Genomic DNA, 16,602 nt, shown 5'->3' with positions numbered 1-16,602 from the left:
TGTGTGTACGTATGTTGATTTGTATCCGTGTGTTTTGCGCAGGACGAAACCACTCCGTGTGCGTTCGTCTTTCTGTCTCTACCTGTCTGCCGCGCGTCCGCCTGTTCGTATCTCGGACTACTCTTCCGTCAGTCCGGCGATATAATCGTTAGACGGGACAAATGACGACAGGAGTGCTCGACGTTTGATCAACCGCTCTCTCTCTCTCTCTCTCCCTCTCTATCTCTTTAGTTACGAAACAATACGTCGCGAAAACTAAACGTCGATTGCGAGCCGTATTGGCGCCGCTGCTCCGTTTCCGTGCGCTCGCAATCTCTACGTAATCCTCCCTCTGTGAATTTAATTAGGTCAACAATTTACGCAGCATAATTTAAGCATGCAATTTCAGATAAAATATAAAAAAAAAGATACCGTTTCACGTTTCTCTTTGGCAATTCGAGTAGAATCATTTAGAATGTTGCGTAATAAGCGCTCTTAACAGCGATTGCAAGAAATAACAAAGTATTAATGAAATACCATTATGCAAATAGCATTTAATTATTGCATTCAGCGCAATTATTAAAAAAAAAAAGATGTAATAACGGAGTGCAGTCGAATTGCATTCTCCTAGCAAACTGTTTAGCATGGATGCGTGCTACTGTGCCGTTGCTGTTTTGTGTTCAGATACAACGGCAATTACTGCATATATGGCAGCTAAATGGGCGGAATTGATTTCAGAATGGAGTTAAAAATATATCGAGGGATAATTGCGTACGCGACCCTTCTGGGCTAATCAATGGTCAAAATTTAAAGCGCGCGCTCGGCCGTCGTTTCCATTGACAGAATGATTATTTATGCGCGGCCCGCAATAATCGCTCGGCGATTATTGTATTAAATTGCCGCGCACGGTGAACCCACGGTTTCGATTATTTGACCATTTCATTCGTATTTATTTGCAATTGTAAAATTAACTTTTACACGCCCATCTGCCACGTGCTTTATTGTTATCGTGTATTCGTAATTACTCCGCCGCTGACGCGTGATCACGCGTCGCGTCTAATTACTAGTTGCAATAAAACAATTGCAATTTTTATTACCGTTATTCTGTTGTGTTAAATTGAACGTCAGTTTTCGTAAAGTGTATACGTACGTTTTCCCTGACATTTATTAAATTCAATTATTTTTTCACGATATGTGGTACGTTACATGTCAAATAAGTTTTTGTTAAAACATTTTTTTACTACTTTATTAATAAAAATATGTAAAATTTGTTAAATTGTAAAGTAAAAAAGTAATAGAGCAATTAAAAGAAAGAAATCTTAAAATATTTGTCCAATATTTCAATTTTGTTTATTGTGCTTTTTAAATAAAAATTGTAAAAAATTATATCCGGGCGCGCGCGTACATGTAATCGTTTTCACATTCTTTAAATATTAAATTTTGATTGATAATTTTGGTTAACGTTTATGTATTTCCACACATGATGAAATTCTGACATCAAATGTATTTTTATCTCTGAAAATTTACCTCTGCACTGATCAGTGCTGCGTTAATTAACAGCTAATCATGGATGATAGAAAATTAGGCCATAGTCAAAGTACGTAACAATGGACTACTTAAGCTTAGTTTGTGTTGATTATATTCAATTATTGTGTTTCAATGCCGTTGATCCAATTGAGAATCGAACGAGCATAAATTTGGATGCGTTTTTCACAATACGCAAATCTATTTTCTTAAAACTTGCATTAAAATCCGCCTCATTTTATTACATCAATTTAAATTAAATATTTTCTAAAATTTCTATACACATTGAGACGTATTTAATACAATATTTACGGTTCTAATTGTTCAAATTAATTGTTTAACGCTATCTAATGCGTGTTCGATCAATAATTATAATTGATATAATTGATTTGAGAGCGCCTATGTATTTATAATGTGAACACATAAAATCAATACTTCCAGTCTTGTTTACAGCACGTGTCATAGTTTACATAATTTATTACTAATATAAATTTTAACTTTTCGTCATGAAAAAATGTGATAACAAAAAATAAATAATATTCACACAGCGCTGTTTAATTTTTAATTTAAATTGTAATTGTTTCAATTTTAAAACTGTTTAATTCACAAACGAAACGACGAAAAATTTGTATTTTTTGAATAAATGTTAAAATATGTTCTTGGCAAAACATAAACAAATAATAAATGATTCACTCACTATTCGGTATAATTTAAATCTACGCAAACATACAACAGCGTTATTAGAAATGAAATAGAATTAAAGGATGTAAAAACTTTTTTACAAACGTCATAAAGCTGAATTGTCGCAAAAGAAGGATGTGAAATTGATTCTCAAATCACCCAGCAATGTAAAATCCAACAGCTATAAAATTTACAACGCTAAATCGCGCGGTTTTGGAAAAGTGTCAAAATTCACGATATTTCCAAACGCAATATAAAACTAATCGCGGAGAGAGGACGACGTCCGCGAGTTGCCAAGTCGGCGAAATCGCGACGCAATTTATCGTTGCGAGAGGAGACGTCGCCAGGACGTGGAAGATAGCATCGCCGGGAGAGAGTATAGTATGTGAGCGCGCGGCCGATTATCGCGCCGGCAATTTTATGAAATACGGAAAATTGCCGGGATCGCGTCGAGCACTCCGGTCACGTTTTATTTTCCATTGAATCCCATCCACGTAGCTTGCATTCCCAGGATTCGACTGCTCGTAAACCGTAAACCGTAAGGCAATCGCTCCTCGCCTTAACGCTCCTCGTAAATCGGTTTCTCGCGATGCGGATTACCTGGATTATTTAAGGGGAGAAGGGAGCGAGGGGGAGGAGGGAGGAGGGAGGGGAAGATGGTTCGACCTCGTCGGTCCTCTTCTTCCGTCGTTTATGGAGAATAGATTTCGCGCACGCCGGTCCTACCGCGATGTACCGGCGTTAGCATCGACTCGTTTTACTTAACTAAGTGCCTTTCTTACCACGAAAGACGTGGCTCTCTCTTCCTCGTCGGCCTGAACGCGGGCGACGAAGGTATACACGCGCACTACTATCGAGACCCTCGCGCCTTGATTCCCGACGCGCGAGGTCGGCGGCGCGCGAAGCGAGTGTTCCTGATTTCTTTATCAGCAGGATCGATGAGCAACACGATTCAACACCGTCCTCTAAAGTCGTCTCCCTAGCACGAGAGAAAGAGAAGAGATTCTTCAAGAGAAGAATCAGATTCACCGTGCGTTCATGAAACATGTAATTGTGTCTCACACACTTTTTTTCTTCTTCGTTATATCTTCGTTAAAGTAGTCGCACCACACATGTTCCGGCGTGTCGCTCGCAACGGACGTTAACTCGCGACGCTTTTTGCGAGGAGTAATAATCAATTAATTGAGAGCCGCTACTTACAAGAGGAATCGCTATTATTCCTCGGTTGGCAGTTTTTCCCTCCTTCGGTGAAAAGCATCGTGAATTACGTGCAACTGGACACGCTCCATCTCAGTTCCTACATTCACACGGAAATCCTTTTTTGTGTCCTGTCACAAACTGCGGTCGTCTCGCGATCACACGTCCGTCGGAGCGGACGCGCGTGATGGTGACGGGCGTTTGCGTAGACATAAAAGAGGAAACGTACCGCGATGTGATCTTCGGCCGCAGACGTTGCTTCTCATTTTCGTTTACACCGAGGATATGTACAAAATGATGAGGGACACCAATAGACAACTCGAGGACAGTATCGGCCCCGCGGTCCCGGTCTGCATCGCTTCCGGTCGCTCGCCTGTAACACAAAGATATCCTGGTTAAGGATGTACGTGTCGCACATCTTGAATTATCTAAAATTTTATTAATTACATTATGCTCGAATTTTTTCAATTCAAGTATTTATGCATTTCAATGAAATATATAAATACATACTTAGATTAAAGTTCAAATATTTTATGTATTTAAGTTAAACACAAACTAAAGAAATTTAATTAAGTTGAAAAATTTAGTTAAATTAACAACATTTTGTTCTTCCATCCGTTAAACATACGTCAATTTAACTCAAAAAATGTTTTAAATTAAACACAAATTCAGTTTACTATTTAACTAATTGCATATGTTAATATGAACATTGTTTACTTTGAAACCAACAATAAGCAATTACGCCACAGAAATGGATTGATTGGATAAAGTTACCTTTTTAATCACATATTTTGTATTGAAGTAATAACTGTCGACATATGGACGTTAAAAACAACAACGTGTTATTTAATTAAATGAATCGCTTTAAATTTGATCCTTTGATATTTAACAGGGCAATTGCGAGATTATCAATGAAATGAATGCAAATCTTGGACATTTTGTAATAATTTTAACTTTTAAAACAAAATAATCATTTGTTAAAGGAAAAATAACCGACACATAAACAAAAAGATCAAGTAATACTAATAAAAATGCTCTAGAATTAAGAAAGTGCGAAATTACATGGCTGGTGACCCCAGGATGTCAGTTAAGGATTATAACATGTATGCACCGAGAGGAAAAAGCGAGAGATAAAGATTACGAAGGTAATATAGCTCCTTTACTTCTTTTTCCTCTCGCGAGGTCTCGTCTTTCGTCGTGGCAGGTGTTGCATTATCTTTCCGACCGGAACTCGGTTAACCGGCTATACATTTTTATTACGTCACTCTTGCTTCTGTATTACGTGGTAAAACCATTATTACGAAAGGTTCTTCGGGATTTATGCCGCGGGAATAAATAAACCATCCATCAATCTATCAAGTCTCATTCGCCGAATATAATCTACTTCACGCGAGCCGGAAGGCAAAAACGGGGAGAGGGGGCTTGCGAGACGGGCGTGATCTGGATAACGAGAGCTTTACCCCGTGCAGCGCGTGGCTGGTGCCGCCGCGGATATTTTCGCATGGAAAGTTATTGAAATACTAGTGACGTGCACCCCGCGCGCTCGCGAGGAAAGTTTCTCCTCTCGTCGTCGGTGTGACTGCTGAAATTAATTGAATCGCCCGGTTCGTTCGCGCGCTTTCGTTCCACGTCGCGGAATGCGCCGCGAAAACTTTTTAATGAACGTCAAACTGCGAGCGATACATTCGGATAAATGATCCTGTTTTCTGGGCGCGCAATTTGCCGGACCGCCGGGCCGTACGATCGCCACGCCGGGGAATGTTGATCGCGACGATTTCGCTCGCCCATTGTAAAAGTTCCAAGCCGAGGGGGCCGAAGCGCGGCGTATTAGGCGCGCGTCCTCTCTATCCGACATTCTATCGGATATCGGTCACTTCGTGAAAACGAATCGAAGTACAATTTCCGGGGGCGCGCGTCCCCATCGCTCCCGCCCCCCCCCTTTCCCTCCCTCTCTCTTCGTCCACCCGCGTAATGCCCGCGGAATTTTCCTCTACCTCGGCTCTCGTAAATTTTCCAAGTTTTGCGCCCACGCGAAACTTTCCGTCCGTCCGTCCGTCCGTTCGTCCTGTCCGCTCGCTGACCGCGTTTCTTATAGCGACGCAGGAAATTTCGGGAGGGATTTTTCGGGACGGCCCGACCCTCCTCTCCAGCGGAGTATAAGAGAGGCGAACTTTCCGAAATTGTTTTTAACGCATTGTAACTGGGACTCCGAGAGAATTATTCCGAGCCGCGCGGCTAATGGCAAAGTTTTCGTGAAGTGAAATGTATATATATATATATATATATATATATATATATATTTCTTTCGGTGTGGAATATCGGTCGCGCAGTGCTTGGTGCAGCCAAGGAAGATTCGCTCGTCCGCTCCACGCGCGTGCGAATCGAAGAGTAATTTCCGCCCCGTTCAAGCGGTATCAAGCGGGCAGCTGTAAATTTCTGCGAGCTTTTAAGGTGTCGTATTCAACCGACGGATCGGGACTTCGAGGGTGATATTTTAAGAGCGCGCGTACTTACAGGTCATTCTGGTTCGGGCCGTCGTGATTTGTATTTTCTTTGATAATTGATCCGTTAATCGATATCCAATTGATATAACTGTGCCAACATTTTAAAAGAACTAAATTGAATTGTTAAAAAAAAACGAGAAATATATTATACAGAAATTGTATTAAATTAAAATAATTGAATTCTAAAGTATTAAAATGCAAAAAATTATTGTTGCATGCTATGTAATAATACGTTAACTATTATTATTGTTATAATTGTTTTATTTTTAAATTTCGACATATAAACAAATAAAGACAAATATAGGCAATATAGGTAGCCAAATATAGGTAACGCTGTAAAAAATGGCCAATCTCGAAAAGAATAACAATTTTTATTTAAAATAATAAATATTATAAAATAATGGTTTTTACTGTTATGTTCATAGAAGTATATAAATTGTCAAATTGACAATTTTTTTTTTAAATTTTGTTAGCAAAAAATTATGAGCGACATAGTTTCTCTTTGTATTGAAATGTATCCGGTACGTTGAGATTATATAATTCAAATAAAAAAAATCTCTTTTTAAAATGTTACGCAAATAATCGCTTGTTGTACGCATGACAATATATGATTATAAAATATATATCTGAATAATTTTTTTGCGCTCCATTTCGCAATTTACGTGGTCCACTAAACGAGATGTAGAAATATCCGAGCGAAATTTACCCTCTACTTGCGCGATGTTGTCGCATTGCGAAAAACAAACCGCGATAACGAGCATAATTCAACGTCTCCCGCATGCGGTTCATTAATAAATTATTCAGGCTGGGTTATTGAAGCATTCGCCGACTCCTTCGTTCGTCGCGAATGACGAAGAATCATATTATTCGAAGTCGATGCACATCGCGTTATCGTTCACGCGAGCGCTATTGCGTATGCACATATACATTTGTATGTACACGCGGACGAACTTTGCGATTGCATAATTGTCAAGAATTTGATAGAGTGGCAAGCCTCGAACGCGACCGAAGGGGATAGCTACTAGCATATGCTACACAGTTGGAAAATTTGTGTTTTTAATGATGAATATGTTAGGAAGTAATACAAATACTTTCCACAAAATTAACATAAAAAGTGTGACGTTTTGATACAATTTAAAAATTGAGAAACATTTTATCAATGAAATTAATATTTATAATATGCTATACATTTATCATTCACTTATTTCAAAATTAATGTTTCAAAACTATATATTTTTATGTTATTTGTTCATAAAGTTATGTTTTATTCATAAATTGTATTACTTTGGTACTAAGAAATCAATATCAGCCAAACACAAAGTACTTAAATAACATAATCACATTATATTAAATTAACACTCGAGTACATAAAAAATTCAACATAAAAATTTTACAAAGGACCATTTTTAACATAATACAAAATGTCTACTGTAGATCGATGTCTCTCGGTCATCAAGAATACATGAAACTCATACGAATTCCATTAGAGTGATAAGAATTAAGAGCCATTAATCGCGGTCAGAGATAAGAAAGAAAAAGCCAGGATAAAAGTGTTGAAAGAATGGACCTTTTCGGCGCGTCAAGATTCATCGTACCTTCGCTATAGCCTCGCCATTGTCCGTTCGCCGAGTCGATTTCCAATCCGGATCGCGAACAGCAAAGCTATTTACGTGGGAAATTTCGAGTACCGCGAAACTTTTCCGATTCACTGTCGGTCCTGAGTAGTTTTAACGACCGTGGACGCAGAGAACGGTGCGAGTTTTACGAGCCAGCTATGTGAATAGTTAACATCTACGGCTCTTCCGAATGCGGGACCCGAACAGCGATGGCCAATAAAATAATTTTGTACGCTATAAAGCAGAGTATGACGACAGCACCGGTACGCTTCGGGAATTCATTTCGCGGCGGAAATTACAACTTGCGGATTTTGCCCAGTTCGATTCGGAATTCTGGCGCCTCGAAGCCGACGCAATTCTGAATCGTCGCACGACGGAATTATATTAATTCCAACGAGATCGCAAGAGCAAATGAGAATTTAGTCCCGACAAGCGTATTTTTATCACTCGATAATTGAAATTACCTCGAAACCTACCAAAGGGTAGGTTCCGAATCAATTTGAACAGTTTGCCTCATGTGAAAAGGTATGGAAATGCGAAATCTTTCCATCGTTTTATTTTCCAGCAATGCAATTAACGAATCCAGTGAATTCAAAGGCGAATTCAAGCTTTAAACGTAATATGTAATAATTCTAGCGGTTAGTCGGTTCGTTGTTTAAATAAATATGAAAAACGTTTCACTTTATAGAGAGAGAGGTTCCAAATGAATGTACAAAATGGGAAATTTTTAATTAAGCCATTTTGGCTGATGAAGAAATATAGCGGAGTTTCTGAAAAGAGGGATTTCTCGCGGCCGTTGTCTCGCGTCGCTCGTAAAACGCGTACTCGACGGGCGGAGAACAGCGCCCGGCGTATTCGCAGGAGCAAAGACAACTCACCATTTAGGACATGAACCCTGATGGACGCCGTATTGGCGTTGCTCGGCTTGCAGCTGTACTCCCCGGAGTCCGAGGGCTGCGCCGTCTGAATGAGAAGCCAGGAGGTGGTGACGTCGCCACCCTTCTCGGTTATCACGGAGACGCCGCCCCTGGGACTGTCGTAGCTTAGGACGTTCTCATTGTAGTACCAGAAGATGTAGGCTGGTGGCTCCGAGCTAAAGCGTATGGCACACGTCAGGTTTATCGTGCTGCCCGCACCGACGTACAACTCGGGGCCGCCCAGTATCGTCGCCGTAGGTACTGTAATAAAAAAGAATTTTCTCTCTTTCTTTCTTTTTTTTTACCTCCCCCCTACTTCCCCCTTCGTTCGTCGCGTGCCCTTGTCTTTCCTAAATCCCACTTCCTCTCTCGGTCCGTCTCGCGACTCGGATAAACCCAAAGATCCGTCGTGAAAGCTCTCCGTATGAAAGCCTTTTGGGAACGGTACTTAACAAACGAGAGGTATCTTTAAAGCCGCCTCGTGATCCGTGAGGAGTAACGAGGTGAAGCTTCTTAACAAATGCAGGTGAGCCACGATAATTGAAATAATAAGAGTCGACGTTGCCCCTTTTGGCCGTTAAGTTCAGTCTCGGGATCATCGTTAAATGCGCTTTAATCGCCAAGCACATCTTTCTTCGTTACATTTACCGATTCACGAACTCTGATTATTTTAACGCACGAACGAAAACTGAATATTAAGGCTATAATATATATTTTACACATTTCACAGTGTATATCGGTCAGAGTGAATAATATCCAATTTTTTACATTTCGTAGACATTTACTCTTCCCGTCCTTTCATTAATCATGCATTTACTCATTCAATCTCGTGCACGCAGAAATTGAATTTTTTTTAAGCCAAACGAGAACACGCGTTCTCTCTCTCTCTCTCTCTCTCTCTCTCTCTCTCTCTCTCTCTCTCTCTCTCTCTCTCTCCCCCCCTCTCTCTTTAGTCGATGTTACGCGGGATGAGGCTGAAACGAGCGTACCAAAGCGCGTTTTAGAAAAATCATTGAATGAATCATATAACGCGGGCAACGACGAGCGAAATTAGATTGAACAAAACGCGGGACTTACCAACGACGTTTAAGCGAAACTGATACGACTTGATAGGTATGGTGGAAATCTGACATTCATAGATCCCTTGGTCTCGTTCCTGCGCCCATTTTATGCAGAGAGTCCACTCGGACCATTCGTTGCTGTGGCCCGTGTTTTGTCTGTGTAGTGCTTGAAAGCGCTGGTCGCTCGTGTACGTGTACGCCCCCGCCGTCAGGATGTGGATGTCCCTGTGCCTGACCCAGGATACCTTCGCAAACAAAGTTGGCAATAATGGTGATAAATGATAAACCGATACTCAATACACAGAGTACCCGAGCTGTCCTTTATCGACGGCACTACATTTCATTTAATTACGATTGAGTGATTTCAATGTATCGCTAACGCATGTAATATAACTTTCTTTCTATTAATGAAAGGTGTTTTTTTAAATTCAATAATCAATTTTTTCGGATTTTTAAAGACGATATTAGAATTTCATAAAAAAGATACCATTTATTTTACATCTTCGAATTGTTTTGAGAACTAAAAATTTTCTGTAAAAAGAACTTATTTTATATTTTATGACACAAGATGTTATATGATATGTTATTTTTACACAAGAAATCATTCTATTTAATATGCACTGCAAAGCAATAGAGTAACCTTTCCAATTACTGTCAGTGCCTCAATTATTTTTTCAATTGTAGTATTAGAATAAAAAGTAAGTAATTAAATATTCAAGTTGCATTCAAAATAACGACTGGTAATTAATTCATTGCTTATATTGTGTATTAAAGTTTTGACTAAATCCTACCTAAAAAAAGGCATGTAAAGTCGATTGCTCGCATTTCTCGAAGTTTATTATTGTCGCTTTTCCGCGATGCCGATTAGTTCTCTCGCTGCGCATACTTCGTGTTGCAAGAGTAGCTGTCATTGCAATTTTGACAGCTGTCAAATTTGTTAAATATTATTTATACATTTATTGTTGTAATTTATTTTTAAAAAGTAAAAAATAAAAAGTTAAGTAGCGCGCGCGAAGCGAGGAGGGAGCACGGAGTGAGCGAGTGAGTGAGCGAGGAAGGGGCGAGGAGTGAGCGAAGAGTGAGAGAGGAGGGAGCGAGGAGGGAGCGAGTGAGTGAGCGAGGAGGGAGCGAGGAGTGAGCCGGGAGTGAGCCGGGAGTGAGCCGGGAGTGAGCCGGGAGTAAGCCAGGAGTGAGCCGGGAGTGAGCCGGGAGTGAGCCGAGAGTGAGCGAGGAGTGAGCCGAGAGTGAGCCGGGAGTGAGCCGGGAGTGAGCGAAGAGTGAGCCGGGAGTGAGCGAGGAGTGAGCCGGGAGTGAGCCAGGAGTAAGCCAGGAGTGAGCCGGGAGTGAGCCGGGAGTGAGCCGGGAGTGAGCCGGGAGTGAGCCGGGAGTGAGCCGGGAGTGAGCCGGGAGTGAGCCGGGAGTGAGCCGGGAGTGAGCCGGGAGTGAGCCGGGAGTGAGCCAGGAGTGAGTCAGGAGTAAGCCAGGAGTGAGTCAGGAGTAAGCCAGGAGTGAGCCAGGAGTGAGCCGGGAGTGAGCCGGGAGTGAGCCGAGAGTGAGCGAGGAGTGAGCCGAGAGTGAGCCGAGAGTGAGCCGGGAGTGAGCCGGGAGTGAGCGAAGAATGAGCCGGGAGTGAGCGAGGAGTGAGCCGGGAGTGAGCCAGGAGTAAGCCAGGAGTAAGCCAGGAGTGAGCCGGGAGTGAGCCGGGAGTGAGCCGAGAGTGAGCGAGGAGTGAGCCGAGAGTGAGCGAGGAGTGAGCCGGGAGTGAGCCGGGAGTGAGCCGGGAGTGAGCCGGGAGTGAGCCGGGAGTGAGCCGGGAATGAGCCGAGAGTGAGCGAGGAGTGAGCCGGGAGTGAGCCGGGAGTGAGCCGGGAGTGAGCCGGGAGTGAGCCGGGAGTGAGCCGGGAGTGAGCCGGGAATGAGCCAGGAGTGAGCCGGGAGTGAGCCAGGAGTGAGTCAGGAGTAAGCCAGGAGTGAGTCAGGAGTAAGCCAGGAGTGAGCCAGGAGTGAGCGAAGAGTGAGCCGGGAGTGAGCGAGGAGTGAGCCGGGAGTGAGCCAGGAGTAAGCCAGGAGTGAGCCGAGAGTGAGCGAGGAGTGAGCCGAGAGTGAGCCGGGAGTGAGCCGGGAGTGAGCCGGGAGTGAGCGAAGAGTGAGCCGGGAGTGAGCGAGGAGTGAGCCGGGAGTGAGCCAGGAGTAAGCCAGGAGTGAGCCGGGAGTGAGCCGGGAGTGAGCCGGGAGTGAGCCGGGAGTGAGCCGGGAGTGAGCCGGGAGTGAGCCGGGAGTGAGCCGGGAGTGAGCCGGGAGTGAGCCGGGAGTGAGCCAGGAGTGAGTCAGGAGTAAGCCAGGAGTGAGTCAGGAGTAAGCCAGGAGTGAGCCAGGAGTGAGCGAAGAGTGAGCCGGGAGTGAGCGAGGAGTGAGCCGGGAGTGAGCCAGGAGTAAGCCAGAAGTGAGCCGGGAGTGAGCCGGGAGTGAGCCGAGAGTGAGCGAGGAGTGAGCCGAGAGTGAGCCGAGAGTGAGCCGGGAGTGAGCCGGGAGTGAGCCGGGAGTGAGCGAAGAATGAGCCGGGAGTGAGCGAGGAGTGAGCCGGGAGTGAGCCAGGAGTAAGCCAGGAGTAAGCCAGGAGTGAGCCGGGAGTGAGCCGGGAGTGAGCCGAGAGTGAGCGAGGAGTGAGCCGAGAGTGAGCGAGGAGTGAGCCGGGAGTGAGCCGGGAGTGAGCCGGGAGTGAGCCGGAAGTGAGCCGGGAATGAGCCAGGAGTGAGCCGGGAGTGAGCCAGGAGTGAGTCAGGAGTAAGCCAGGAGTGAGTCAGGAGTAAGCCAGGAGTGAGCCAGGAGTGAGCGAAGAGTGAGCCGGGAGTGAGCGAGGAGTGAGCCGGGAGTGAGCCGGGAGTAAGCCAGGAGTGAGCCGGGAGTGAGCCGGGAGTGAGCCGAGAGTGAGCGAGGAGTGAGCCGAGAGTGAGCCGGGAGTGAGCCGGGAGTGAGCGAAGAGTGAGCCGGGAGTGAGCGAGGAGTGAGCCAGGAGTGAGCGAGGAGTGAGCCGAGAGTGAGCGAGGAGTGAGCCGAGAGTGAGCCGGGAATGAGCAAGGAGTGAGTCAGGAGTGAGCGAGTAAGCGACTGGCTGGCTGGCTGGTTGGCAGTGAGTGAGTAAGTGAGTGAGTAACGAATGAGTGAAGAGTGAGTGAGTGAGTGAAGAGTGAGCCAGGAGTGAGCGAGGAGTGAGCCGGGAGTGAGCGAGGAGTGAGCGAGAAGTGAGCGAGGAGTGAGCCGGGAGTGAGCCGGAAGTGAGCCGGGAGTGAGCCAGGAGTAAGCCAGGAGTGAGCCGGGAGTGAGCCGGAAGTGAGCCAGGAGTGAGTCAGGAGTAAGCCAAGAGTGAGCCGGGAGTGAGCCAGGAGTGAATCAGGAGTAAGCCAGGAGTGAGCCAGGAGTGAGCGAGGAGTGAGCCGGGAGTGAGCGAGGAGTGAGCCGGGAGTGAGCGAGAAGTGAGCGAGGAGTGAGCCGAGAGTGAGCGAGGAGTGAACGAGGAGAGAGCGAGGAGTGAGCGAGGAGGGAGCGAGGAGAAAGCGAGTGAGTGAGCGAGGAGTGAGCGAGGAGTGAGCGAGAAGTGAGCAAGGAGTGAGCGAAGAGTGAGCGAGTGAGTGAGTGAAAAAGGGTGGGAGGGAGGGAGCAAACGAGCGAGCGTAACTAGATAAATATGTAGCTAGGTAGCAGTAAGTATGCAAGTAGGTATGTATGTTGGTCTGTATGTATGTAGGTAGGTATGTAGGTATGTATGTGTATAATTAAACTTTCCATTTTTTTATTCAAAATTGCAGAAGACGTTTGATTAATGTAAACGAAAGATAGAGAAAATCAAATTGCAATTATTATTATTTTTAAAGTAAAAAGTCAAATAGCGCGCGCGCAGCGCGCGCCTGTAATGTTCTAGTATATTAAATAATAAAAAAAAACATTATCTTTTACAGCTGCATTTCTTTTTATTCAAAATAACTTTCGAAATTGTTTTTTGGACAACGAATATCGATTATTTTAGGGTAAAATCTTATATGGCTGAAGCTAGCAGCCAAACGGCCAGGACCGAACGTCATATACGCGTTTCCAGGAGGCACAATTCAATCAAAGATATTTCCAGCCAAATTTGGAGGAAACCGTATTTTGCGTTTAGGCGTAAGGCGCAAAAATTGATAAAAATTAATTTTTAAAAAATTTATAACAATTAGGAAAATAAACGTCCTTCCGCGAATGATCGATCAATCAATTGTGCGTTAGGATAAGATATTTCCAGCCAAATTTGGTGGAAATCGTATTTTGCGTTTAAACGTGAGGAGCAAAAAACGATAAAAATCAATTTTTCAAATGTTTATAACAATTAGGAATTTGCACGTCCTCTCGCGAATGATCGATCAGTCGATTGTGCGTTAGGACAAGATATTTCCATCCAAATTTGGTGGAAATCGTATATTGCGTTTAGGCGGGAGGCGCAAAAAACGATAAAAATTAATTTTTTAAATATTTATAACAATTAGGAAAATGCACGTCCTCTCGCGAATGATCGATCAGTCGATTGTACGTTACAACAAGATATTTCCAGCCAAATTTAGTGCAAACCGTATTTCACGTTTAGACGTAAGGCGCAAAGAACGATAAAAATCAATTTTTCAAATGTTTATAACAATTAGGAATTTGCACGTCCTCTCGCGAATGATCGATCAGTCGATTGTGCGTTAGGACAAGATATTTCCAGCCAAATTTGGTGGAAATCGTATTTTGCGTTTAGACGTGAGGAGCAAAAAACGATAAAAATCAATTTTTTTAATGTTTATAACAATTAGGAAAATAAACATTCTTCCGCGAATGATCGATCAGTCGATTGTGCGTTAGGACAAGATATTTCCATCCAAATTTGGTGGAAATCGTATATTGCGTTTAGGCGTGAGGCGCAAAAAACGATAGAAATCAATTTTTCAAATGTTTATAACAATTAGGAATTTGCACGTCCTCTCGCGAATGATCGATCAGTCGATTGTGCGTTAAACCAAGATATTTCCAGCCAAATTTGGTGGAAATCGTATATTGCGTTTAGGCGTGAGGCGCTAAAAACAATAAAAATCAATTTTTTAAATGTTTTTAACAATTAGGAAAATAAACATTCTTCCGCGAATGATCGATCAGTCGATTGTACGTTAGGACAAGATATTTCCATCCAAATTTGGTGGAAATCGTATATTGCGTTTAGGCGTGAGGCGCAAAAAACGATAGAAATCAATTTTTCAAATGTTTATAACAATTAGGAATTTGCACGTCCTCTCGCGAATGATCGATTAGTCGATTGTGCGTTAAAACAAGATATTTCCAGCCAAATTTGGTGGAAATCGTATATTGCGTTTAGGCGTGAGGCGCTAAAAACAGTAAAAATCAATTTTTTAAATGTTTATAACAATTAGGAAAATAAACATTCTTCCGCGAATGATCGATCAGTCGATTGTGCGTTAGGACAAGATATTTCCATCCAAATTTGGTGGAAATCGTATATTGCGTTTAGGCGTGAGGCGCTAAAAACAATAAAAATCAATTTTTTAAATGTTTATAACAATTAGGAAAATAAACGTCCTTCCGCGAATGATCGATCAGTCGATTGTGCATTACGGAAAGATATTTCTAGCCAAATTTGGAGGAAATCGTATATTGCGTTTAAGCGTGAGACGCAAAAAACGATAGAAATCAATTTTTCAAATGTTTATAACAATTAGGAAAATGCACGTCCTTCCGTGAATAATCGATCAGTTGATTGTGCGTTATGGAAAGATATTTCCAGCCAAATTTGGAGGAAATTGTTCTTTGCATTTAGGCGTAGGGCGCGGAAAACTATAAAAATTAGTTTTAAAAATTTATAACAATTAGTAAATTACAAGTCTTGTCGCAATTCGATTATGTATTATAATGACTAATAATAGAATAAATAACCCTATACAAATTTCTCAAAGTTCGTTAAAAATCTCATAACCAGGGAAATTTTAACTTTTGATTGAATGGTGACCCTAGAAACGCCTATATGACATTCGGCCGCTTGGCGTTTGGCTGCTGCCTTTGGCTGCTAGCTTCAGCTACATTGAAATCTTGTGATATCCGAGACTTCACTTTTGCTCCACACGAATTTTACGCGTCATTTAAAAATTTTCTTCGGCAAGACAGTGACTTTACTTTCGAAGAAATACGCTCATCGAAATAGAAGCTTATCTCGATAATCATCCATGTCGAAGTTTTTGCATCATGAAGTACTCCCGTACAGTACACCCGGCCAACTTTACCGCGATCCCCGGAACGGAAGGACTGAACGAGAGGATCCGTCTATTTCCGTGCTTGCGGAACGCCGAAAGCCACCGACCCGTGTCGAAACGTAAGAAAAGTTGCGGGGGAATACAGAAAGTTTTCCCGGGGAGAGTTTCGGCGCTTCCTCCGTTGCCAGCGCACGCAAAGCAGTTTTCCCAGGAGCCAGCGCGCGCGTTCACGCGCGATGCTGGTGTCGGGGTCTTAGTCTTCGGCGATTTTCCGGGGAAGATTTCCCCGGATGGGAAATAAAAGGATTTCGCGGAATGCGGAGAGCGATCTCCCGAGCGTCTTCTTGCGTTCGAAACCCTCTCGGAATTCTTCAGAAATAATATTATCTTAGAGAGGCGCCACTCTCTGACATTTTAGTCCTTTGCATTTTTTCTACTCGCGCGAGAAAAAAATTTTCTTATCTTGAAGACAAGATTAATGAGCCATCGCGCGCGATATTGTTAATCTTTCGGATTGAATCTTTATCCTAATAAAAAGTATTATGTTATAAACAAATTAACGGTTGCACTTTTAAAACTTTTAATTTATTCGTTTTAATATTACTTTGTTACCAAAGTTTATTGAAAAAGTATTTATTAAAATTGATATCAAATTTTTTTCATGTATTAAAATTTAAAATAGAGCATTATATATTAAGGTAAATATATTAAATATAGAAGTAAAGAAAATTATAAAAAATTATTTCATTAATTTCTTAAATAAATAGCATACAGTTAAGTACAATTAAAAGTCATTAGATAGATGACTCAGTTTGATTAAAATGTATTTAGAATTTAAAATTAATAGAAATATA

At 42.6% G+C, this 16,602-nt stretch overlaps 1 protein-coding gene across 1 annotated transcript in view; it reads right to left on the bottom strand.

The window, feature by feature from the left end:
* Positions 1-3,250: 3,250 nt before the first annotated feature.
* The window catches only part of LOC105829993 (peroxidasin homolog), a 50,345-nt gene continuing 36,993 nt past the window's right edge, over positions 3,251-16,602 (bottom strand). The window contains exons 3-5 of the mRNA XM_028194985.2: positions 9,496-9,724; positions 8,380-8,679; positions 3,251-3,754 (exon numbers count right to left, since the gene is read on the bottom strand). Coding sequence (XP_028050786.1) covers positions 3,654-3,754; positions 8,380-8,679; positions 9,496-9,724 — 630 coding nt within the window. The 3' untranslated portion in view covers positions 3,251-3,653. The remainder of the gene's footprint in view (positions 3,755-8,379; positions 8,680-9,495; positions 9,725-16,602) is intronic.

Source organism: Monomorium pharaonis, chromosome 7 (genome assembly GCF_013373865.1).
Source record: "Monomorium pharaonis isolate MP-MQ-018 chromosome 7, ASM1337386v2, whole genome shotgun sequence".
NCBI lineage: Eukaryota > Metazoa > Arthropoda > Insecta > Hymenoptera > Formicidae > Monomorium > Monomorium pharaonis.
This window is presented reverse-complemented; position numbering and strand designations above follow the sequence as displayed.